Source organism: Chiroxiphia lanceolata, chromosome 3 (genome assembly GCF_009829145.1).
Source record: "Chiroxiphia lanceolata isolate bChiLan1 chromosome 3, bChiLan1.pri, whole genome shotgun sequence".
NCBI classification, from domain to species: domain Eukaryota; kingdom Metazoa; phylum Chordata; class Aves; order Passeriformes; family Pipridae; genus Chiroxiphia; species Chiroxiphia lanceolata.
Window position 1 is genome coordinate 45,300,584 of NC_045639.1, and position 26,089 is coordinate 45,326,672.

Sequence of the window (26,089 nt, forward strand, 5' to 3'; positions counted from 1 at the left end):
TAAGAAAAACTCTTTAACTTCCAAGCAGCCGACAGGCAAGCTTTTCTAAGATCCTGTGGACCCAACGTTGTATTGATAGTTATATCTTTTTATTTATATATACATATACACATACACAGGTGTGCATGTGTGTCTGTACGTATGTATAGAGAGAGACAGAAATAGATAAATTAAAACCGCAGCTATATTGCGAGCTCCTCTTAAAATTTCCTGCTCGTCAGAGTAGCTCTCTGCATCGTTTTGTTAAATACAGTCCGGCGGGAAAGCCATCATCAATCAATTTCGGGTAACAAGGAAGACTTGTTGAACACCTTGTTCTCCAGACCCCGGGAAGATGCTGGGCTGCTGGAGCGTGGAAGAGCCAGGATTGTACCCTGAACTTCACCCACTTGGCAACAGCTATTCCTAAACAATTTCCCCTCTCCTCCCCTGCCTCTTTTCCTCCCGGACTGAGAATCTGCTCTTTAAAGTTGATCTGAAGGGGAAAGCAGAGACGAGCTTGTGCATAGTTTGGAGGGTAAGTTGTGTCCTCGCCCCCTCCTCCCTCCCCACCCCCACTCCCCCGGGAATAAATATCCTCTAGCGAGCCTTGCTATCCGCTCGTAAAGGGGGCAGGTCGGGGGGAACGGGACTCCCCCGGGAAGAGGCACATCTTTCTCCCAGGACTGAAAGGGTTACAAAGGGAGGGAGAGAGACCGATCGAGCGACTGCGGGGGTACTGACTTCACGGCGGAGTTTGCAAGGTGCGAGTTACCGGTGCCTCTTGTCAGGCGGCTGCGGCGCCGCTCCCGCGGGTGCCAGGTGGGGTGGCTGCAAACCACTGCCGAGACCCCTGCCCGCCGGCAGCCTCCGGGGAGCCGAGGATCCCCGACTCCCAGAGCACATGACCCCTGCAGGGAATTAAGCCTCCCTACACCTGCAGGCTCTAGTCATCCCACCTTCTCTGCTCCTGGTTTTCTTTTTAATCCTCTGATTTCCCCCCTCCCCCCATCCATTCAGCTTTTACCTTTTTTTTCCCCCTCCTTTTTTTTTTTTTTTTTTTTTTAACCAGCAGGAGTCCTAACAGAGGAAAATAATATCAATCAGCTCTCTCCTTCCTCCCTCCCCCAATAAAAAAAAAAAAAAAAAGCACCACCTGCTAACATTAGGAAAAAAACCACGGGACTATTACCTTTATCTTTAAATTTCACTGACACACTCAGATGAACAGGCAAGGAAGAGGGAGACCTCAACCAGCCCCTTTAGACGTGGGGCTGAATTGATGGGATTGTGATTTGTAGGATTTCTGCACTTAGTCCCTGCCTCCTACTTGCTCTCCAGCCACTCCAAAGTCTCTTCCCCTCTCTTTAAGCAGCGATTTCTTTCAATCTCTCTCTCTCCCTCCCTGTGTCTCTCTCCCTCACATTCTCCCTCTCTCTCTACATACACTCATCTCCCCGGAGAGAGAGAGAGGAGAAACTCAACTCCCAAACACCGACCAGATGTCGAAGAAACGCAAAGCCCTGGAGGGTGGCGGAGCCCGGCTCCCCCCCGAGGACCCCAGAGCCTGCTTTGGGGCCGGCGAGGAGCAAGGTAGGGCGGCGGAGGCCTGCAGGTGGCAGAGCGGTTGGCATCTGGGAGCCCACCGCAGGGACGTGTCGGCCTGGCTGGCCTCCTGCAGCCCACCGGCACTGGGGTGACTTTGGCGTTTAGGCCAGGCTGCTCCCACCACCAGGGTTAAAAACTGCAGGGCTGCTCCCACCGCATTGTCGCTGAACTTGTGAAAGGGGAAGGGTTAAGGCGAGCAAGGGGAAGGGGTGAGGGAAGGAGGTGTGGGAGAGTGGCTGAGGGGCATGGCAGGTTTGCCAAGCGGTCCAGACTCCCTTTCCCACTGCAGTTTGTCACTGGCATAGGCATAGCCACACTGCCTCATTGATTTGTAGCTTGTGTAAATCTGTTTGCAGTGCGCTCCTAGCTTGGGCAGCGAATGAGCTATAGGCACCTAATATATATGCTGTGGTTTTGTGTGGGTCCGGTTTCCTTCAGCAAGCCCCCATCCTTTGTACAATTTCGGTAGTGCCATGTTGGGGCTTCAAACACTGCCCTTGTAGCGTACACTTTGTATCCAGCTAAAGTTGGTTTTGCTGTAATTTTCGAGTTCCAAGTGTTTGTGGTGAAAGCTGTTCTGTACTTTTTGACAAGATAATGTGAATGTAGCAGCTGAGTGGTGTAAAATCAGCTATGTACACAAGTGTGAAGGAGTTCTGTAGCCAAATTTCTTGTTGTTCAGCCAGCCCAGTGGGTTCTCTTCCTTTGTGATTATTTTAATGAGGTGGGCCCACATGAACCAAGCTGAGCTACAGGGTTCTGGGCTTGTGGCTGTAATGCAGAGAGGAGAGGAAAATACCAGTTGGTTTCAGAGCAGTGTTTTGGGCTGTTGTGAATGGCTCTGGTGGGAGATGGTGGGTGTGTGGTGGGTTCAGATGACGATGTGTGTCTCTGTGCATGCTTGAATTCAGAAACACGATACTTTTGCCTGGGTAGGTGTACACAAAGCACAGAGGGATGGAATGAGTGTGTTCTTCAACATGGAGTCTGTGGCCCTTTTTGTAAGAGATGTGAAGGATCCCAATGTCACAAGTCATCCAGATCATGAAATTCCCTTGCCACCACAGAGGTTTCTGCTTTTTGCAAGGAAATGTTTTGAGCACAGTAGCTGGTGTGCTCTTCTGGTTTCATTAGAAAGGAGCACTCATAGTAATTCACCATCTCTCTCAATAGATATGGTTTAGGGTTTATGTGGTTGTTGGTTTTAAATTGTTTGGTTCTCCCACCAGGAAAATAAGATTCGCATTCACATTTTCTTATAATTTCTCTGTTTAAGACTAATCTTGACATGGGAGGGACGTTTTCAAACCCTGTGAATGACTTTATGTGCATGACAGTATTCAGTGTTTTTGCAATGTGGAATTTTGCTGTTACTAACCTGGAAAATCTTACCCCTTTGTCAGCAATGGAGAAGTTTAAATACAGAAGGGCATTAGGCATAGATCTGAAAGTTTGGTATAGATTACATGTAATTTTATTTTAAATATATGCCAATAATGGGTGTAGAAGCACCTTACACATTTTTGTGATGCAGTGATGTTTGTCTGGTCTTCATTTTTTAAATGCCTTTTTTTTTTAACTTCACAATAATATTTTCTATAACACTTCTGGTTATGTAACAAGAAACAGAAAACAAAATATAACTTTAACACAGAATTGCTTCTTTCTTGATTTCAGTGTGTACAAAACAAATTAAATGGAAAGTGAAAAAATATTTAATAAAGCATTAATGTGTTTCTAAAGAGAGTACATAAGGTATCATTTTCCTCATAAGGGGACACAAGGTATTTTGAAAAACTGTGTTTTCACCTAGATAATCCAGGTTTGTGTCTTTTTTGACACAGTAAATAATGAAATTAGATTAAAAATATAGTTTTATTTCTGAGCTCAAATTTCTTTTTGTGAACTTTTGTTCTGTTTATTTTCTCCCTCCTATTTTACAGGAAGGAATGTTGCTTGTTAATTACATTGTCTGTGACCACGTAACTGTAGAAACCATCACGATTGTGCAATATATGACAACATTGTAGGGAATACATTTTTGTGTGAGATGGTGGATGTGAGCCTTTCTTAAGGCATGGTATGTGCAGGTAATTTTTTTGGATCAATCTGAAGCATTGCACGATGAAGCATTGTCCTCTTACAGCAGGTTTACTACCTCTGTGGAGAAGGTATACTTGCTGGTTTGGTGGGCAAGTGCGTAGCGTCTGCCCAGAAGTGTGGAAAAGCCATGTAACACCCGGCTTTTAGCATCAAAATGTGTGTACATTGGGAGCAGAGAGGCGAGGAAGGGGAAATGGGCATTAGTAAACTCGGGAAGAAAAATAGAGAGCTCAGATTTCTGGAGGCTGCCAAATCCTGTGTTCCTGCAGAAGTAGAATGTAGAAGCCCTGCTGTCCTAGGCTAATGAGGTGACTTCTTTACGTGACAGAAGCATGAACGTGTGAAAGCCTGGATCCAGATCTACCATCTTATGTTTCTATGTCACCTGGTAAACTGGTGGCAAGTGCTGCAAACAGATGAATCTCAGATCCTTTTGGGGTCTGCACTTCTGTTTTTAAATCTTAAGAGAGTGAGGACTAGTTCTTAGTTGCTCCAGACTGCGTTCGATATTTGGCCAACTGAAGTGTGCGCTTGCGGAGTTTCATTCAGCTCTTGTTTATCCTCACTTGGCAAAGCTGTGGGTGGACAGACACTATGTAGGCCACAATACAGATTTTTTCAAACTTCCTTGATGTGTTTGTGTTTTTATTCTCCAAAGTATTTAATGAAAGACCCTGTAATCCATACTGTAACCTTGTCTTTTTTTATGGGGTCTGATGCTGTACATTTCAAACTTTACTGGTGTGGACAGGAGGTAAGGGATGGGGCTATTTCGCATCTCCCACTTTCTCAGCATCGAGACCCTGAACCTCTCTAATTCAAGGCACTTCACTGCTTCACTTTATTAGGAGGTGAGCTTGTAAGGCTCATTCCATAAATTCCGGAGACACAGTGGCATTTCCATGGAGAATTCAGGTTTTTACATGAACTGAATCGCCCCTTTCTTTCCACTGATTGTGCATGAAGCCTAGGGTAACTACAGTGATTTATTTGCACAGATCATAGTGTGAGAAATTCCAGCAAAGCTGATAAGGTCTTAGCAGAGAAACCAGATATGGTTGTTCAGTGTGATACCCAGCATGGAGAAGGTGGTATTTGTCTGTTGAAACTCAGCTCTCTGCACTCCCTTTATAGTCAGGAAGCAGAACATTTCTAGGGATCAATTCATCTCTTCCTGAAGAGGAAGTCTACATTTAGTCAGCAGAATCAGATCTGAAAAGTGCTGTTTCTGCCAACTGAATATAAAGGTAGTCCAAACATCTAGCATGGATGTAGACAGCTGTATTTCAGCAGATGGCTCCTGACTTTTGACCAGATCTTTCAGGCTTCAGTGCAAGTCAAATGACAAAGATGTTTTTCAGCTGAATTTGAAGCAGAGGTCTTTTCTTCTGGCAATAACCCTTTCTCTCAAAATTGTAGCACAAAAAGATGGAAGAAGGGTCCCATTTCTGTGAATTACCATTTCTATGAATGTGTTGAAAGCTAGTGTGGAAGATGTGAAAATGGAGGGTGTTGGTTTAAGAACAAACAAATGAAATGTGGACACTTCTCAGGACCAAATGCGATATGATATTGTGCCTAAATTGTACAGTAATGTTTCTCAAAATTATTCAGCAGTTCCTGGATATAGTGCAATTCATTATTTTGGAAATTTTCTTTCAGAGATTTTTGAGCATGACGGATTCAAGAAAGGAGGAATCTCTAAATTCTCATTGGACTTCTCTTTCTCTATTTGGATTATGTATGAAGATAAATAAGTGCATTTCTTCTTCCCTTGTAGTTCAGATGGTCTCCATTGCCACAAATATGAGTGATAGTTGAGAGTTTTCTGCGCTTTACAAAATCAGTCTCTAAAGAGAGAACTGTTGTGAAACTCTTCCAGAGGCAAAGTTGAACTCCTGTCTGCCCAAGAGTAACTTTTAAGACATAACTACTTTTTTTGAATTCAATGAAACTGACCATGTGCATAAGGAAGCATTTTCAAGATTTTGATGGTCTTAATTACTATTAGTCAAAGCCCTCTTGAGGGTCACTTCTGTGCAAAGGATACTTCCCTAGTAATTACTAGGGGGAGCAGTTTATACTAAACTATTCTGTCTGATTAACACTTGATGATTTGTGTGAGTGCTTAGCATTCTAGTTTGTTTTGAAATTTGCTATTAAGTTACTGACTATTATTAAATCTTAATTTGGGATCATCAGACACAGGAAACCAAGTTCTGTCTTGTTATTGAAAGGTTACATTGATGTAATGGAAATCGGCATTGAATCCAACTTCTGAATTACAGTTTTCCACATAGTTGGTCTTCATCAATGCAATTAGTTACAGTATTTAGTCCATTTGTTGTTTTATCACACAACTGAATATTGAGATTCCTTTGGGCTCTGAACACTGTTGTTGATCTTCATGTTTCCCTGATACAGGTAGAAAAGCAAAACAGTTCTTCCCTTGGCAGTTCTTCACTTGTGAGTGTGATTTGAGGCTTCAGTTGCTCTCATACTCATATTTCTCCATTGTCTGTGTCCTGACTACTATTCTTTTCTTTCCACTTAGCTTCTGCTCTCGGAAACAAACAAGCCCTCTCTGTCTCTGGATCACACTCCGGAAGATTTGGCTAATTGGAGTAAGGTGTTTAGTGACAGAGGCTTATACATTTGTGAGGGCATGGGAAAGAGAAGGGAATTATTGTACAGCTTGGGTTTTGTGCCAATACTGTAATAACAAAAAAAGGTGATCCTCTCAATTCAGTTCACAGGAAAAAGTTTGTGTCACCAGGAAAAAAAAAGTAAAAAAAAAAAAAAGACAAAAAGGTTGCAGCAACAGGTTTTTAAGGGTTTTGTTAAAGAAAAAGAAACCATGCTTTCCAAAGCTGATTAGCTCAATGGTTACTGATAGTTTCCTGTGTTAGATTTTTAATTTCTTATTTTTTTACCTCTTTCTTCAGAGACAGATTTCTTCAGCCTTCCAGATGCTGTGAACGATATATGGGGTCTAATTTTTGGTTTCAGTGGATCAAATTTAACATGCTGGAAAAGATGACAATTTTACCAACCCATTTCAATTTGTGTGAAGATGCAAACTCAGTATGCTGGAAAGTTGTAAAGCTAAGGAGAATTCAAAATGTTTGGGAAGAGAGATGGGGGGCAAGGCATATATATGCTGTTGTTGAAATAGCATTGTAAGAGCTCTCTGGCAAAAATGTCTTTCTTGGGTGTTGTTGCTGGCATGTCTTCCCATCCACTGTTTCATAAAGACTGTTGAGGACCTTTTCTGTTTCCCCTTTTTCTGTTTCACACATAGAAATATATGCTAGTGTGTGCTTGGGTATAAGTTTACGAGCCTTGTTTGAAGTAAAATACAAAGGCTAATGCTTGAGCATTATGCTGAGTCAGTGTTTCCACGTAGAGGGGAGGACTTTCCTGTCCAACAGTGTAGTACTCCCTAGTACATCTTGGTCTCAAGCTGCTGTTAGCAAGACGTGAGGTCACTATATGCATTCCAGGGGGAAAAGCTGTCCCAGCTGATGTAAGAGGCAGCCACAGGGAAAGGAGTGATACTTTAAGTATCTGACAGAGTTGCTTTATTTGGAAAGTGTGACTTTGGGTGAATTACTGACTTGCTCTATAAATAAATTTATCCAAACTTTTGAAAAATGGAGACGACTTCTTAATTATTTGTGGGCACTTAGATATTTCAGCTATGCTCTTCATGTAGCATGAATGGTAAAGCTATAAAAATGCCTAGTGAGACAGAAATTGTAATTTCAGCAAAAAGCAATGAAGAAGTCTCCTGATTAACTATTAAAACTGGTGCTTTGGTTAAATAACCAGCATTTCCAGGAAAAGCATATCTTAAAGCTTGGTAATAACTGTTTGAGGGCTCCACGAAGTTGAAGGGTAGTTAATGCAAAGATAATGCAGTAATCCCATTTCCTTCTGACTGTGAGTGCAAGATATTAGTCCATCCTGGCTGGCCCAGCCTGCAGATAGTGATACTGCAGTGTACCAGTAAGTGCTAACTCAAGGTAGCAACTGCTATTAAATGGAGTCAGCTGTTGGCTGAGTCCACACCTGGTGGTTGATGTCTCCCTGCCTAGAAAGGGAATGGGGAGAGAGCAGCTCTGAAAATGATCTTCAATGAAGAAATCATCCTGACTGCACAATGAGCCTGAGTGGCCTCCCAGAATGGACCAGGACTAGTCTTTGGAGAGCCCTGTCCTCACCCAGCCTCAGATGCTCCTCTGACTGGTAGAGGTGCTGCTTGGGAAATGGAGACCTTGCTGAATAGGAAGGGCAGTCATAAAGATGAGAGGTTTATAAAGGAAGTAAAAAAGGTAAAAACTTTGCAGATTTCCTTTAATTTCTGGTAGAATGAAAATCTGTATGAATCTCCATGATTTATTAGCAATGTGTTGCATTGTTTCTGTTTGCTTTTAGTAGCCACTTTCCTCATTCTGCACATAAATAAATGAAGCTGCTTCCCTATTGCTAGTCAACCAAGGAATGCATATCTACCCTTACTATGAAATGTATGATGGAGGGTTCTGATCTCCCTTTTACAGTGTTCCTATTCACCTGATCACACTGTGTTGGTAGGAGGCTGTGTTTTATTGATGATACCACCTTGCTGTGGTTTCTGAACTGTGTGGGAAAGGAGGAGAGATACACAAGGCAAGTGACACAAAAATGCAAATGTATGTATTTTTTAAAGGCATTGTGTTGTTAATATACAAAAATAGAAACTCTAATCTCTAATGAAGCATTTGTTTATGAAGGAAGTCACTTTGTGTTTTCATCTTGTGGCCTTAAAGTTTCTGTACTGTTTGAGCATAATCTTGTTTTTAAGTTACTAGTGATAATGCAGAAAGCTTGGCAACCCAGTAAGCAACAGTTGTGACTTTATGCTGGAGGAGGAGAAGAGAGATGCTGTCTGGGTTTGATGGGCTAGAATACAGTTGGTTTGTGTGTTTATCACTTCAATCACAGTGTGATGGCTAATAATGTTGACATTTAAGATGTGCCCATGCACTGGGCAATTGAGCTTTTGCTCCTAAGTTCATTCTTGTACATCTGCTTAACATGTGGAATGAGCAGCTGTATTTCAAGTGTCAAGCTGTATTAAAGCCATCCACACTGTGTTTCAGTTGAGTACTGTATCTCAGTTGAGGGGCAGCTGATAATAGATTGATTCTTACGTTGTTCAGGTAGTGTTGGGCCCAGATATAATACAGAAGAGTTAAAACCAGTACAATGCAGATCAGAGGTGGAGGAGTCATACATGATAGCAATATGAAATGATAATTACAACAAATGAAAGAGGAAACAAAGATAATTCTCAGATAGTACCTGGAAAGCACTAACAGACATCCAGCCTTCAGGGGGAAGCTTACTTAAATTTAGAGATGAAGGTAGAAAAATCATAGAGTGAAAATGTTAAGGCATGTGGAGAAGGCAACCATTGCATGAGCAGAGACTCAATGTCAGAAGATCACTAACTTCAAGAATAGCCCTTTTTCATAGTCATGATTATGCATTTTTCTTAATCCTTGTGTACCTGTTAGGTTAGTGTAACAAATCAGTATCTATGCAAGATAAGCAGTTCAACTATTCTGTTTGTGATCAGTGATTAGCTTTCTAGGCTTTGCCCATGGAAAGTTTGTTTTATTTTTCTCATATTGTTTATTTGCCTGCATTATTTTTCTGACATATTTCCTTTGGTACGGATACAGCCAAGATAGGTTTATGCTGTCTATAATTATTATTCAGGCTTTGCAGATCTGCTCTGTATGTTGTTAATCACTTTCTAATGTTATGTTTTGTAACTAAAGATTGCAAATTAGTTGAGATGGTAGGTCTCTGTTTTAACTGCCCGTGCAAGTTCTCCAGCTGTCTTTGGGGAAAAAAGTTAATAACTTGCGGGTGCCTTCAGCTTTATGTGACCTGGCCAGAAATAGGACTAGGAGCATTCACATCTAGAGGCTGCATAGAAACAATTGAGTAAGTGGCCTTTCTCCTGCTTTACAGCTCTTTTGTGCCATCCATATAAGACTGCATGAGTACTTCTACTCCCTTTCAAAGCCAAACCAGAAATAGGTTCCCAGAGTCATATTGTGGCTTGTCTGGGAAGTGGTAACCAACAGTTGAACATGCCTGCAGAGTATGAAGAGTATCCTTAGTTGTGTGGAGTGGGCTGTGGACAGTTCTCTCTTCTTCGTTGATCTTCCTTGATTTCTTAAGGAACTCAGTAACTTGGAAACAAAAGAAATGTGCAGGCCAGTTTTTGCATTTGTTAAATTGAGGCCTTGCCTTCAGTGTTTTGGGGATATTGGTGGATTTTTTTTGTTTGTTTTGCTTTGTACTTTTTACAGTCTGTGATGAACTGCAGCATTTTCTTGCAGTGGAACTTCTGATTCCAGGAGATGCTTCTCTGGCCTGTGTAGGGTTTTGAGGCAAATCGTGTGGATTGCATTAGATTCTGGTCATGGTACCTGAAACAGGATAATTCATAAGATCCAGATACTTTTCTGCAGAAGGTCCTGTTTGAACGTTGGTTGTTATTGTATTACTCATCCTTTGACTTGCATAGCCTGTTAATTTTAAACTATATATGCTTATGCACAAGAAGTTTGAAAATACTTGGGATTTCAGTGCCACACGCAAGAACAACATGCTGAGATTTAGGCAGAGAGGTGAACATGAGAAACAAACATTTGACTACATGAAAGGCCTATAGTTGGCAATAGCAGCATACAGCTCTCCAGATTTAAAACTACAAAGGAAGACAACTGTGATCCAGCCACACACCTTCCTTTGCCATATCTTGGGGATAGAGAGACCTACTCAATTAGTCTGCATAGACAGTGAAAAAGCTAGAGGTCATCATTTTTTCCTCTTCACTGTGTGAAATACAAAGCCACAGTCCTGACTGGTGGTAGCTAGTGCTTCCAAAGAAACCTAAATGTACACCTCTGCTAATGCTGCACATGCAGTTTTGGAAAAGATTTTCATGAAGACGTGAAGCTTCTAAATTCAAGGAATGGGTGGATTAACACTGGGAAGAGACCAATATACATATGTGTGCTGTATACAACATTTTTATTGGGTTTTGAAGGGCCAAAGCATCTAGATAATCTTTTATCTAGGGCTATGAAGCTAATAATGTAAGTGGCTTCTAGTATGCCACTGTCACATTCTCACAGAATGCTTTTGACAGATGCCATTCCTTTTGCAACTGCAGCCCAGGCATTGAGTGTTCCCAAGATTTTCCTTGGCAGGCCTATGTCTTGTTGCCGCCTTCTTGCATCACTCCCAGGTAGATGGACAGTAACTGGGAAAAGGTTGTGCCTCACTGGTGCTTAAAGGTGGAAGGTGCATGACACTTAACCTTTTTTATATCATTAAAGAATTATCACAGTCATTTTTGGTGGGGAAAGTACAGTATAAGAAGTGCTAATCCTGAAGTATTGTATATTTTTAATGTGGGATTATAATAGGCTATGAAGAAAGGAAGAAAAAAAAAAGTAAAGCTTAAAATGAAAGAATATTTAATTTTATTCAGGAAACTTTTTGGCAAAAATCCCCTGGATCTGCACAGAACCTACAGATTTAAGATGTCTTTGCACAGCCAGAGGCTGAGATCATGGCTGTCTAACTACAGTTGGATATTCTCATATCTGCCAAGTTTAGCCTTAAATAAATAAATGAAAAAAAGGTCATGCTTTTTGCTTTGTTCTAACTCTTGAAATGTTTCTAACTTAATATTCTGGAGGATAGTGACCTGCCTTTGAAGACTGTTCTCCTGCTTAAAATCCTACATGGAACCAAGAAAGTAGCTGTTTAAATGAAGCCATGAAATGTCTGAAGGTGCTTTCAGGAACCCCTTAAAATGACCCTAGTTCAAGAAATATGCCCTACTTACTGCCAGGAGTGCAGTAAAGTCAATCACTGGAAATCTATTAGTTGTGGGCAATTGCAAGCACGTTACCCAACATTAACCCACAAAAAAGAAAATTAACACAGTTAAGAGTAGTTCCTGCCAGAGAAAGATGAACAAATAGGAGCAGAAGCTGAGTGGGAAGCTTCTAGCAGCAGGAGGGGGGAACTGTAAAGATCATCTGTTCAGACATGCTTTTTCACTTCTCCCCCCCGCAACTCCCCAGGTCTCCCTCTCTCTCTCTATCTCTCTCTCTCTCAAGCTCTCTTAATTTTAAAGACACAGATGCAAATATACCTAATTGCTACTGTGAAATCTGTAATAGGAATCAACTAGCTAGGAGGCAGTTTTCAAGGACCACTGTGATTGAGGGTAATGTTTTTACAATGAGGTCATGTCCAAAGGCAGTCTCAGCTGATGGCAAGCTTGTACTTTAGCTCTGAATAAGCACCTTGTCTTGCATGGTCCCTGCTCCATAGAGCCTGAAATCTAATAAATCTGGCACACACATACAGGGCTGTATTTTTAAAATTGGTCATTGAGTGGGGTTTGGGGTTTTTTGTGCGTTTGAAGTAATTGAACTCTTTCTTCTTTATCTCCCTCTATTTACTCATCTCTTAGTACTTCAGTAAGCTGGTTTTGTCCAAAGTAATTTTTTTTTAACTCACAGAAGTACTATCAAGTCGTGTGAAGACAAACATGAGATCAACAGAAGAGAAGCAACAAACAGGGCAGTATGTGTTTTCTGGTAGGTCTGCAAAGAGAATCACAGAATCACAGTTGGAAGGGACCCACAAGAATTATCAAGTCCAACTCTTAAGTGAATGGCCTGTATGGGGATTGAAGGCATGACCGTGGTATTATTAGCACCATTCTCTAACCAACAGGAAGTCTCGTCTGCTTGCTCCTACCTTCTCCTTTATTTACTGTTTTCTGATACTATTTGCCTTTCTCTCAGAAAGGCCCATCTCTGTGGAAGTCAACTCCATCTGTGCTCTGTGACAATGTTGCCATTAAAAGGGTGGGATGGAATACGGAGCATGTAGGTGAGATGAAAGTACCCAAAGTCAAAAAAAACTCAGGCAGGATTTGGCCAGAATGTTTTGCATCAAGATTGTAAGCCAAAAAGCTAAGTAAAAATTTCTTGCCTGGTTGATGTATGTTCATAGTCATGACAAAACACATAGCGTCTCATGTGACGTTTTTTGACCTCTGAAGCAATGACCTCTCTTTCCCAATACATACAAGGCTTAGGTCTTTGCAGGCTTGTCATGACTCAGCTTGAATGACACCAGTCAGTTTAGACAAATTAAAATGTGGTATGGTAAGATGGTCCTTTGCACTATGCTCCTGTTTGGGAGTGACTCTTCACCGAGTTTAATATCCCACCTCCTTTTACTAGAACCAAAAGTCAGTATTTTTAAAAGTAATTATATTAGACATACAGAAATTGTTTGATCATCTTTTCTGTTTGAAAATACATTTCTTTAAATGTAATAATGGTCTTAGTAGTTTACTCTGCTGTGACAAATTTCTCCATTAGCTCCAAAAAAGAGAAGAAAAGGCCCTTCACTCCCTAAAACATGTTTCTTAGGGTATTTAGAGACACATTTTGTTTATCATCAGGGAGTGTTGTTTTAGGGTGGTTACATTTTTTCTTTCTTTTCTGCTGCCCACTAATTATAGTGGAAGAGAAACAAAACCCACTTGGTGATTAGCAAGAATGGTTTCCTGGTGGGGTTTGTTTTTCACCTCAGTTTTTTTTTGTTGTTGTTGTTTGTTTGTTCTGTAAAGTTGTAAATTGTGAAAAAAATTACTAAAATTTTGTAATTTTTTGTAACTTCCACACAAAGGAATTTAAAAAAGATAGTGGGCTTGGGTAAGTGTTACTGAGGAGGAAACCTTGAAGGCTATTGTAGTACAAGTTGTGTTTGACCAATGGAGCTTTTTGCTACTGGTTGTGGTGCAAAGTAAAATGTGGAGGGTTTTTCAGCATGGCTCTTGAAACACAAGTAGAATTTGCTTCCTTACAATAAATTAAAAAATAAAGATTTTTACACAGATTTATTGAGAGTAGAAATCCAGGAAAAGATTCTGATCAGACATGACTTTGTTTTACAGCCCCCTCCACCATATTTCTGGTGTTTCAAGTTGGATTCTTTCTTTTTAGTTTTTCTGTCTAAATTTATCCTTCAAATTCTCTTATGGGACGTTGTCAGCGCTTTCTTCCTCTCTGATTGTTGATGCCTAATTTAGAAAATTTAAGTAAGTGCTACAATAGCATATAAGCTAATGATTTTCTTTAACCATTTTCTTCCATCCTCTAGATGTATCTGGAATACCATATAGTGCAGAAACTTCATTTTGAAATGAGTGCTGGGCTGGACTATATAAACTCCATAACTACTTGGATATCAGTTGGAGATAAAAGTCATGTCAGGTCATCACTGGAAACTGCTGGCCAAGCTCTGCTTTTCAGTAACTTTTAGTTCTCTTAAACTTTCTCATTTTATTAGAAAATAATAAGAGACATTAACTAATTAAGTAACTCCTCATCTACTTTACATCCTTGCATAAAAGGAAATGCCATGATGGTGCTGTTAGAAGTGCTGTTCAACTGTACAGCTGTGGTACTGATGGTTATTAGGGATGGAATGTGTCTGGGGCATGGCATTTGTAAAACTTCAAAAGTTATTGCTGAAGTCCTGCATAAGTTTTTAATATTTGCAATGATATACCTACACAGTATTAGTACCAGGTTAGGCTTATGGATTTTTTTGTGTTTTTTTCTTGTTGGTATTCTTGTGGTTTGTTTTAGTTTTTTTGTAAGTAGTTTTTGTTCCTTAACTGTCAAGTTATGCCTCAGAAGGCTCCACTTGTTTTTATTTAAATTATGACCAGCCATGATGGGTCTTACGCTATCATGACCAGCCCTTCAGCTGAGCTTGAAAACTATAAAGATCTTCAGCTGTTTCCGCAGCTGAGTAAACTTGACAAAAGCAGACATTCTCTCTCACAGTTTGCTAATCACTGAGGAGCATAAAGACATCAAGGCAATGCTGAACAGTCCCAAATACTCCTCGCACTGTCTGGATGTTATTGTAGTTGTACACATCTTTGTTCATTTTGCTTTCTTCTGCTTTTTCAGCCCGGTAAAAACTCTTCTTCTTCCTTGTCCTCTTTCTAATCTACCCTACTCTTCTTAGAGCTTTTTTGCTTTCTAGAGCATGGCCATCTTGTCAGATCTGGGACTTGGTGAGGAGTGGAGTTAAGGAGTGAAAAATGAAAGAGAAAATAATTCTAGTGTCATCTCCATCTCATTCTGCAGACTGAATTCTGCTATTTCTTATATTGTTGTATTCATTTGGGCTTTTGTATTTTAAAATAAGTTAGGAGTTTGTCAGATAGCAGAAGATGAGAAACACCTAGTCTTTAAACACTGTCTAAATTATCCAGGTGAAGCAGATGATACTTTGTGTGAGTTCAAAGTTGTACTGCAAGAATGGGGGAAATGGTTACAAGAGCAGATATATATATATATATATATATATATATATATATATATATAAATATGTATGTGTAATAATAATAAAAATAATTTGCTATACTCGTCAAGTCTGAAACCTCTCTGTGGAAAAACTGCTTTTGTCCTGGCCTCACACAGGACCATTCCCAAGAGTCAGACCATGTGCCTGAGAGTATCATCCAAACACTTCTTGAACTTTGTCAGGCTTGGTGTTATGACCACTTCCCTGGGGAGCCTGTTCCAGTACCCAACCATCCTCTGGGTGAAGAACCTTTTTCTAATATCCAGCCTAAACTTCCCCTGACAAATACTGCATTTACCAGTACAATTGGGCTCTGCTTAATTGCTCTAGAGCAATGAATGGATGTTGTTTGGGAAAGGGAGTGTGGGATGAGCATTCAACTACTGTTCTCACCCTTGCTTGAGCTGGTGAGGGGCCTACTATGAATATTCTTGTTGTAATGTTTAAAGTGATGGAATTGAATCTGACATGAGACTCTAAGCAACAGTTATTGGAATAAATACTTTTGAATATAGTGTGTAATAAATAACCCCCCACGTTTTTCTTTAATAAACTGTTATGGCATTCAAATGTCTTCTGTTGTCTTTTAATGAAGATTTCACGTTTGAAACACACTATGCATGTTGTGAGAGTTCTTTCACTCCAGAAGGTGTATTACCCACATTATCTTTATTGTGAGTGGTCTTCTTTCTTTAGTAGGAGTAGCAAGCAGCCATGTTCTCTGCTTTAATAGTTCTACCTTTATATTAATATAGGAGTCAATTCTATTTGAGTCTGGCTTCTGAGTTTTCCAAACCTTTTTTTTTTTTTTTGGTTCATTTGGGGAGATTTTCTTTTGCCTGCAATGTGGGTCATTTATCTTATGATAGCTTGAACAGATGCTTTATTTCGAGGTTACTGACTTCTGCTTCTTGTCTAAGCAACAGACAGTTAATATAAACAGCCCCTTCCCCCTGGAAAATCTTTTGGATTGCCTTGAAGTGAAAGGTTTTGGTTTTTTTTTTAATTTTTTTGGGGGGTGAGGGGAGATGGGTGGGTTGAGGGAGACAGGATTGTTTGGTTTTAAATAAAATAGACATTTGAGACATGGTTTATATTGTGTTTACTCGAACTATCTCCCAGCACTAGGATATGCTGGGGGATGACTATCACTGAGCAGTGGTTGCTTTAGGAAAAGAACCTGTATTGATTTTGTTCCCTTCCCTTCACATTTTCACATTTATGTAGGGATCAAAGAGGTAGGTTCTGTCAGCGGTTCATGGCAGGACAGCATTGGAAAAGACAAGACCAGATGCTTCTCAGCTTACATTATTTAGGTCTTATATCCTAAGAAGAGACCAAAGACAGCATGAGGAATGTTACCTGTTGTTTCCTGGCACGCTCACTGAACATCTAAGTGCTAGATGGGAGGGCCAGCTTCCATGGTGTTCCAACAAAAAGAAAGCTGAGGGAACAGTTGCTAGTCAATTTGTAAAAGGCAAATGTTTTTTTTCTGAGTTTTGCTAACTGTATGGACCACTTGTCTGTAATTTTTAGGTTGAAGTCAAAGAGCACAGTCTCTCAGCCACCTTTACAAATGATCTCTCTACCTCTAGCAACCTGCTCCACTGAAATAGCTCCATTCTGGTCTTTTTTTGTTGGAAACAAACCCATTTTGTTGCAGGAAGGTTTTGGGACATTGCTAGCAATTAAGCAGTAGGACAGCATTTGGGGATTAGCCACTGTCCAACCATCTTTCATTTGCTGGTGTCTCTCTATGGTGATGCTCCTCTTAAACATCTCTTTCCTTTAAGGTTTACATTCAAAATGAATGTTTAGTACAATAGCTTAATAAGAAGTCCCAACTAGAATACCATGGAGCTTCTTGCATTTGCTTCTAACAGTCCTCATATGATTTTTTTCACTAATAATTTGAAGAATCCTTGTTGCTTGCACAAGTTTTCTGTCTCAGTTTAGTTTCTACTAGGGCAGAGAGACCAGCTACAATTAGGTGAGATGTGTCTGGTGTGAAATGTGGAAGAAGCTTAATAGGAAAAAATTGGATCTTCAATTTCACTGAGGCCAGGTGGTCATGGAGCAGACAGGTTTCTCTATCCCAGAGTTTGCTCATGCCACTGAAGGTACTACTTGCTATATGTACTGAAGACAGGCAGTCAGTTCTAGGGGATTTCCTTTCAGCAAAAGCTGACATGCAGAGCTCTCTTACATTTGAGGTTTTTGCTTGTCTAAACACTCCCTGTTCTGCAGGGATGTTTAAAGTTTGCTGGCTAGTCCTGCTGGAAATATATGGTTCCTAGGCTTTTGAAGGGTAATTTCTCCAGTTAGATATTTTTCTTTCACTTGTTAATAAAATTATTTAGTTGCCTGCAAAGATTGTCAGCAGTGACTCCATTTTCCAAAAGAGGGAGGTGAACACCCTTCCCAAACTCTTTGCTATGAGTCAAAGCCCTGGTAAGTGACATTATCCCAATTTCTGTACAAACAGAAATCATGTAACAGTTTCTTTTTCAAAGAGTATGCAGATCAAAACAAAAAAAACCCTACTAAGAAAGTGAATATTTAGGTAAAGCTGGAATCTGGACATATTTATGCCTTTCTTAAAGTGCACACCAACTTTATCATCTTGAGAAGAAAGCAACAAAATATCCACTATCTGTTGGTTCTTTTCTTAGGAATGGATTTGGGTTTGGTCCACTATGTACTAACCAGAAACTCTCCTAAATTTGGAGACTTGCCAGTATTAGAGATGCTGAGGTTTGTGTTTTGCTCTGTCTCCAGAGAGGAATTTGCATCAATTCTTCAAGACCGTTGTGAGCTCCTGTGTGGCAGTATCACCTGAGGGATCTCTGTGGTACAAAAGTTAGACATAGACTTCTATTCTCATCCGGGGAAAGAAAGAGCAGTGGTTTAAAGAGACATTTAACCAAGGGAGGTATTTTATAGAGTTCAAACACCTTTGTGAGTAATAGCAACCTTCTGCTCTGGTTGGTGGGGACTGGGTACTGTAACATTCCCTTAAATGCTGAAAGTACTTAAACCTTTCTTTTGATCCTGTTCCTTCCAAGTCCAGCGTGTTGCTTTCAGCAGCACTTTTGAGATCCCTAACAACAAGGTGGTCTTTCTTTTTTCTCTGTGTTTTGTCTAGCATGTCTTTTACACACCAGAACCATTTTTTCAGGCCTCTTTTAGACCCCTCTGTCCTGAGACTGCATTTTAAGGGGTTTGCCCCAAACATTAAAATTGTACCTTCTTCCTTTTTGACTTATGAAATGAAAGTATAGTCAGTCAAGGTTTTGAAGTGTAGATCTCTTTATTTTCTTTTAATGATTACTAGACTTTTTAAAAAAAGGTTCTTTCTATGTGTCCATTTGCCTAAACACTCATCAGTCAAAGAACAGTGAAGTGTGAAGTTATGAACAACGAGGAAAACCTACGGTACTCGCTGGACTCATTGGGTAGTTTGTGTTATGCTGCCCGTTGCAAAACATACCTTGGCCCTGCCTATGCAATGTACAACACTGGATTGCTAGAGGGTTGACTGCTGTAATTAGTGGCAAAATAGATTCTTTTTCTGTGGGGAATATAGCAGTGAAAAGAGAAGGGATGGAGTGGAAAACAAACTAATATTAGGTAGGCGGTAGTGAAAACAATGGTCTATGTGTGAGGAGTGTGTTCCTAGAAAGTCTGACTGGCGTGTCGGGGGCTGAGATGGGGCATATTTGACTGGCTTGGGTTCAGAGATTAATAGTCACAGATGGTTCACATGATTTTCTCACGCAGGAGAAGGTATGAAGCATATCTGTGTTTGTGTGAGAGAGCGCCAGAGCTTGAAGGATTGATTACGTGCGAGAAGCTTAAATGTGAGTGCAGTGTTTGTGTGCAAGCATGCAAAGGCAGGAATGTTTGTGTCAAATGATGTGTGTGTGAGGGAACTTGTTTAGATGTATATATACACACATAAGGGATGTTCTCATGTTGATATTGTAGTAAGAGACAGGACCTGAACATATTTGTGTAGGCTGATACATTTTGTTGTTATTTTTTTTTAAAGCTGATGTAACTTCCCTCACTGTAAAAATATAAAAGCTGCAAAGATGTATTTCCCTGCTGAAGTGTTCTTTTCTACAAATATTTTAAGTTCTTGAAACATCATTAGTTTTAATAAAACATCCTGTCATAGGACATAAAAATTTCTCTTTTGATGTTTTAAAGTATGATGAAGCCAAGTTTTGCAGTACATACTTAAGTCATAACATATAGAAGGCACTTAATTGGTGCACCATTATAGCATACTTCGGGTCATGTTATGGCCAAAGGCTGTAACTTAATTTACGTGAAAAGTATCGTAATGCACTTTTTGAACTCTCTTAGTGTTTTGTTTTTTTTTTCTTTTATGGCCTGATCATTTGCTTTTTTATTTTTACAATAAAAAAGCAGTCAAGACAATGCATTTATTGGGCATGATGGACAAGAATCTGGTATTGCCAACAATCTGTCAGGAAATTATTGTTCTATCCAGAATTTTCCAGTCATTTGTAAAGTATAGATGTGTATATTATTATTATTGTTGTTGTTGTAGTTGTAGTATTTAATTTAGCAAGATTACTTAACAAATAAATATAAATCAAGGTTTGACCTATACTTCTATGGCTTAAAAATGATCATGAAGAATGAACAAGATTGTATGAAAGCTTTATGACTGCCTCATGGCTCTGCCATTCAGTCAGAATACTTTAGAAGAGCAAAAGCAAATATATCAAATTTGGATAAACTAAGAGTACATCTTAGCAAAATCAGTTTTTTATTATTCTGTTTTCCCATAATCTTTCTTGTGCATTTTATCATCCTTTTCAGATCTGTTGTGTTCTTTCTTCTCATTCATGTTCAGAGCATTAAACTCATTCTAGGAAATCATCTATGCAGTTCTTCTGGCTATAACACAATCTGTCCTTCAGAAGTTGTTCTGGGTTTGTTCCCTCCCCACCCTATCATGGTTTGGGTTGGGATTTTGTTTGTTTGTTTGTTTTTGCTTATTGTAGGGCAGCTTTTGATGCATTTGCACATCTACAAGTTCACTGCAACAAACAAGAAATCTATGAAAAATTGAAACCAATCTAGTAGTGACAGACTAGTTGCAGACATTAGTCTAGGAGCAGTTCATTGGGAGTAGGAAACTGAACATTTTTTAAGGATGGCCTCACTTTGGCTCTCAGCTTACTGCACACATTGTAAACTTTTTATTCTAATATATATAAAAATAGCATGCCAAGAATGGCCAGAGAGAGAGGTGCTGAGCATGAAGTTAGGCTACTCTTTTTTTAACTTCTTAGATAGTTTGACACGCTAGAGAAATATGTTCTGCTGCAGTCATACTGCTCCCCCATCAGCTCTATTCTGTAAAGCAGGGAAAACCGTTCAGTGGGAAACTGCCAAGTCAGAGTTGGGTGCTAGGGAGAAGTCACCTCGAGGGGCCTGTAGCTACCATGTGCCTCAGGAGTGCCTTTGTGTGCTGCTAGGAGCAGGCAGCTACTGAAAAAGTTATATTGTAGTTGAGAAGTAGAAGGAAAGGCCTTGACTGTTCAGGGGTGAAAGAGCTGATGCTGGACAGCAGGTGTAACTCTGTTGTCTCAAGTGGTCTTGGATCGTCTGAAAGAACAGGCGAACAGTTCTTAAGTGGGGAAAGACAATTAGAGTAGCAGCTTCTGATGCCTGTCAGCAGAGGATGAATTTTTACTGTGGAGCAAAATGACATGAACCGGGCACCATGATGTTTCCACACGTGTGAGTTTGTAATGTGTGCTTGTCGTATATTGCAAGCCTTTTTAGGACATGAGAGGGGTCAAAGAGCTGTTTTCATGTTACTCCTTTGGTGTGAAGTTAATGTGATCCTTAATTGCTAAATTGTTCTGCATGCCTCCATGCTATTGGAAAATCAGACAAAACTGACAGATAATAAACTAGTTTTCTATCATCCCCCCCTCCCTTTTTTATTTTTTAAGTTCATTATGTCATCACTAGGTTGTTTTGTACCTTTTCATTATTTTTTTTGCTCTTACTTACAATCTCTGACTGTGTCTAGTTGCTCTGCTGTGATTAGTGACATGTGGCCTGGGAGAGTTAAGTGATAACTAATTTGAGTAATGTTTATAATGTTTCTGTCAGATTGATGCCCTGTAGGGGTCTTACCTCTCTTTCCCATTGTAAAGTAAGCAAGTTCCTATTCTCCAAGTTTTTAAGAGTAAATTGTTAAAATCAGACATCTAAAGGTTTTATCCCAGTTACTCTGGGATTCTCTGCTGTATATTGTCTCTCTTCATGTGTTTGAAGATATGCTATAGTTCTGGTGTAGATCTGAATTTCTACGAAGTTTGAGTGGAAGAGTGGGGACTTGGTCTGAAAATCGCCAGAGCTTTTACTGAATGACTCTGTGTCTCCATTTTACTCTTGAGTCTGTGCCTTCCAGGTGCTTTCGGTGTTTTCTTATTTTTATGTTAGTGGTGCTTACAAGCTGTGGTTGTGAATGTCAATATGCAGTTAGACATTATACAAATTGGGTTTGACCGCAATTTTGAAAATCTGGAAGCTTTTTTCCTCCTTTACCATAAATCATTATTCAAAAACATTTAAAAAACCTGAAGTCCGGTCAAAGTATTTTTTTTCATTCTGAAATGCATTCCTAGATTGAAGCTGGTCTTTCTCTCTGTGTGTTTTTGATAAATGGCAGTTGTATTTACTTAGCTATCACTCAATAGTATTACCTATTTTTCATATGTCTGATAAATGAGGTTCTCCATTATTTTTATGTTCCAAAGTTTGATAAAACAAATGTTTTCACCTTAAAATTAAGCCTTTTTTTTGTTCTTTTCATAATCAGGACTGGTAAAATTTGCTGAAGTAAAACAATGATGGCTTTGATTTCAAGTTGTCACCACTTAGAGCAGGTACTGGGATCTTGCCAATGTTTAGCCCTTACAAATTATAAGGAAACACTAAATTATTATTTTTTTTTAATTGATCTGTGAGATTATGTTGGAAAAAGTTTTGAGTAGCCAAACCAGAATAATGGCAGTTTCATATACACCTCCTCTCTTCCTCTTTTGTTTTTACAATTCTGACTAGCTGATTTTTATTTTCCTTTAAGGGGGGAATGGAGACCTCTCATAGAAAAACATAATACATGATGATTTTACTGTAGTTACAGTGAATCAATTAGAGTTTTCAAAAATTCAGTCATGCAAAATAGGATGGCATTTCAGGGTAAGACACAAAATATAATAAAGCATGAGTACACAAAGTACTAGAAACGATACAGGAAAAAAACCCAAAACAATTTCCAGAGTGTGGGATTAAAGCTGACTGCCTGAACATGCTTGAATATACTCATAAGACTAAAACTCATTCAAAATTCTAAGACCTTGCCCCTGCAGTTTTTGATCTGGCCTTGTTATAGGAAAAGCATGGGCAAACTTCTTTCAAAACTAGATATCTTATGCACATTCTCACATAGGAAACAATATTTTGTAGTTCTCAGTTCAAAAGAAAAGTAAGATCTGATGGTATTGAGTATGTGTCAATATAGAAATCTTAATGTCCTAAAATAAAACCTAGACTCTGAAATAGTTTTGTGCATATTGAATAATTTCCTATCTTACAATTAGCTGACAGAATGCCTCGGGAGTAGAGACTAGTACTCAGAATAAGAATGCATGCCTTGGTCTCTGTTAATTGTAAAACAATAAAGTTTTCATATTTGCATAGCTGAAACATTAAAAGTTCCAATGGTGGCTCTGAAACAGCAAACGTAAAATCTTGGGTTTGGTAGTTTTGGCAGAGGTTTCTATAGGATTGGCTTTTCTCCTTCGTCAGTGTAGACTGTTTTTGAACCTAATAGAAGTTAACAGTTTTGTTAAGTTTTGATCCAGGTTCTCATTGTCCTAGAAACTTAAAATTAAAGATACCTTGAACATGCTCATTTTTAGTGATGTCCAAGTCACAACAGGGCACAAGCACTTGTCCTTGAATACGTTTCACTGTTATGGGGAAGTAGTTACAAAGAGAGGCTGGTTTCTAAACTACCAAACAGATTGCTTTGAGAAATGGTGTTTGGCTCAGAACCATTTCTTATGTGGAAATATGTTTATCAGTTGTCTCTATGCCCTTCTACTCCCCTCTTCTCTTGATCAGGGGATGTGTTAGCTTGTTGGAGGACCTGCGAGATAGTCATAGATTTTGTCAGCTGCATGGTGAAACCAGCATTGTCTTTTTCAGAGTGTGATTCCTTTCATCCTGGTGTGCCTATTCTTGTTTCTGCTGCGAAATAGAGCACATGTAGTAGAAGTTACTTGCTGCTTCTCTTCCATTGCCTGTAATAATAGTTTTCTTTGGTAGTGCTCTAATTTTGGGTCATTCTTTGTGGTCAGGGAACTTCCTCTCTTCTGTGTGATGTACCAAACAGATGGATGCTGGATATCTAGGTAACAACAGGGAAGTTCGTTTTGGGAGAATCTGTGGAACATGGAAAAGAGAACTTTTTAGTATTTATAGGAAAAATGCTATTTCCCTTAGGAAAAAGTTACACTGACTTTATTAGACATGTAACCAATAGAGTTCTGTAGACATTATTGGACAACATTAATTGTTGTTAAGGTGGCTTTTAAAATTACTTTGAGACTTTGAATTATCCTTCAGTTTTTCAGATAAATGATAACAGAGTTGTTCTGCTGATGTGGAGGGCTGAAAAAAGATTTGATTTTTCTTTTTTATCCACCTTCTTTTTTCTTTTCTTTCAGCTGAAAGGAAGAGAGCAATGTTTTTTTAGCTAGAGAGTGTTTCTAAGGGCCAAAAAAATGCCCACAACTTCAACTGTTTCTACCTATTCATGACAAATATCTGGGTTTTTTTGTCAATGAAAATTTCAGACAGCTCTAAACAGTTTTCTTAAAGCATTTACACTCCATTGAAAAAGTTTGTGTTTTTTTTTTTTTTTTATCTATGACATCTGAAGATTTAAACTCATTCTCCTTTATACACTATGATCTTAATATATAAGGCAGTCAAGACAGAAATATCTCAAACTAGGGAAAAACATCCTGTCAGCTGTCTTTAAAGACAAAGCTATTACATATTGTAATACCTGATCATAAAATTGTACCCTTTGCATTATGAAGGGAAGTGCTCATATGACAATAAACTGTTTAGATTAACTGCGTAGCTCAAATTCCAAATTATTTTAATTTTTAATTTTTATGTGTTCCATGAAGGTTTTGTCCACCTTCTCCCACAACTGAGAGATTGGTTATTAAGAAAGTGGTTCATGCCCTACCGCCATAATGTACGAACAAGGCAAGAACTTTATTATTTTGGAGCACAAGTCACTAGTGATTATTCTCATCTCTTCCAATTTACAGATGTCTCACTTTAAGACATTTAATCATAGCTAGTCAGCTTAGGTTGCCTTTATATTCAGTGGAGAATATTTTCAGTGAGACACAGGCACCACCAGATGGTGATTCATCTAATCTATTTTAGACACCTATTTTAAGACAAGATGAATCACCCAGTGAAGGAGCCTTTCTCATAGAATCATAGAAAAATTTGGACTAGCAGAGCCCTCTCAAAGTAGCTGATCCAACCCCTTGCTCAAATCTGGGCTAGCTTCCAAGTTAGATCAGATTGCTCAGGGCCTACCCAGTTGAGTTTTGAAAATGTCCAAGGATGAGGAGTTTAAAGCCTCTCTGAGCAGCTTTGTCAGTGCTGAACCACTTTGATTAATTTTTTCCTTATATCTGATCAGAATTTCCAGCATCACAATTTGTGACCATTGTCTCTTCTTTTATTGTGCATATTTGAGAAGACTCTCATGTTGCCTTTTCTACAACTCGCCTTTAGCTCGTTGAATTCAGCAACTGGCTCTTGTCCTTCTCCTTTTCAAGCTAACCTAACCCAGTTCCTTTAGCCTCTCCTTGTATATCTTCTAGAACTTTCAGCTATTTAAGTAACAGTCTTAGTCATTAGCATGCTCCACTGTACTTTCTCGAGTTTGTCAACACGCTGTTGTATTGAAGTCCTGTTTTTGCAGAGCTACCAACCTGTCTAACCAATTGGTCCCCAGCTCATACTGATTTTTTTTTTTTCTCTGCTGCCTACACAGGAGTCCAATGGTGAGCAGGATTAATGCTAAAGTTAGGTCAGGTAAATAACAGTCTAAAAGCTGATTTCTATGATTAGATTAAATATTAAATTTGGATATGCTGCTATACTTGTAATCGTAAGCCTTGAAATCCTGCCTACTTATTAAATGCTCAGAGTTTGGAGATACCAGCTGGATATGTTCTCAATAATGAGTCTACTTGAATCGAGTACCACAAGCGTGTATCCTGGGACCTGTCCATGAATGTCTTTGACAGTGACCTGGAGGAGATGATGGAGGGCTTGCTCTTAGTTTGCAGATGGTACCAAACTGTAGGGACCAGTCAATATGCTTAAAGGCAGAGCCACCACTGAAGGACCTGGACAGGCTGGACGGATGGGCCCGCAGGAGCTTTATGAAATTTAGCAAGAACAAATGCCAAGTCCCATAGCTGTGAAGAATTCCTGCCTTGGAACAGTACAGGCCAGCTTGGAAGAAAAAAACCTGATGGTCCTGGCAGACAACAAACTGAACATAAGTCAGTAGCGTGCCCTGGCAGTGAACACGGCAGCCAACACCAGCCTGGGATATAGTAACAATAGCACTGCATGTAGGTAGAGGGGTGTGATTTTACCCCTCTACTCACCAATTGTTAGGCTGCTCCCGGAGTAGCGTGTCCAGTTTTGGATCCCCAAATACAAGACAGACATTGCTAAATTGTGGTGAGTTTAGAGGAGGGTCACCAAGATGGCTGGGGTGAGGAGAAGCTGAAGGAGTTGGGCTTGCTCA

At 39.5% G+C, this 26,089-nt stretch overlaps 1 protein-coding gene across 1 annotated transcript in view; it reads left to right on the top strand.

The window, feature by feature from the left end:
- Positions 1-1,198: 1,198 nt before the first annotated feature.
- Positions 1,199-26,089, top strand: part of PDE10A (phosphodiesterase 10A) — a 353,600-nt gene continuing 328,709 nt past the window's right edge. Inside the window, exon 1 of the mRNA XM_032682873.1 lies at positions 1,199-1,572. Within this exon, the coding sequence (XP_032538764.1) occupies positions 1,482-1,572 (91 nt within the window). The 5' untranslated portion in view covers positions 1,199-1,481. The remainder of the gene's footprint in view (positions 1,573-26,089) is intronic.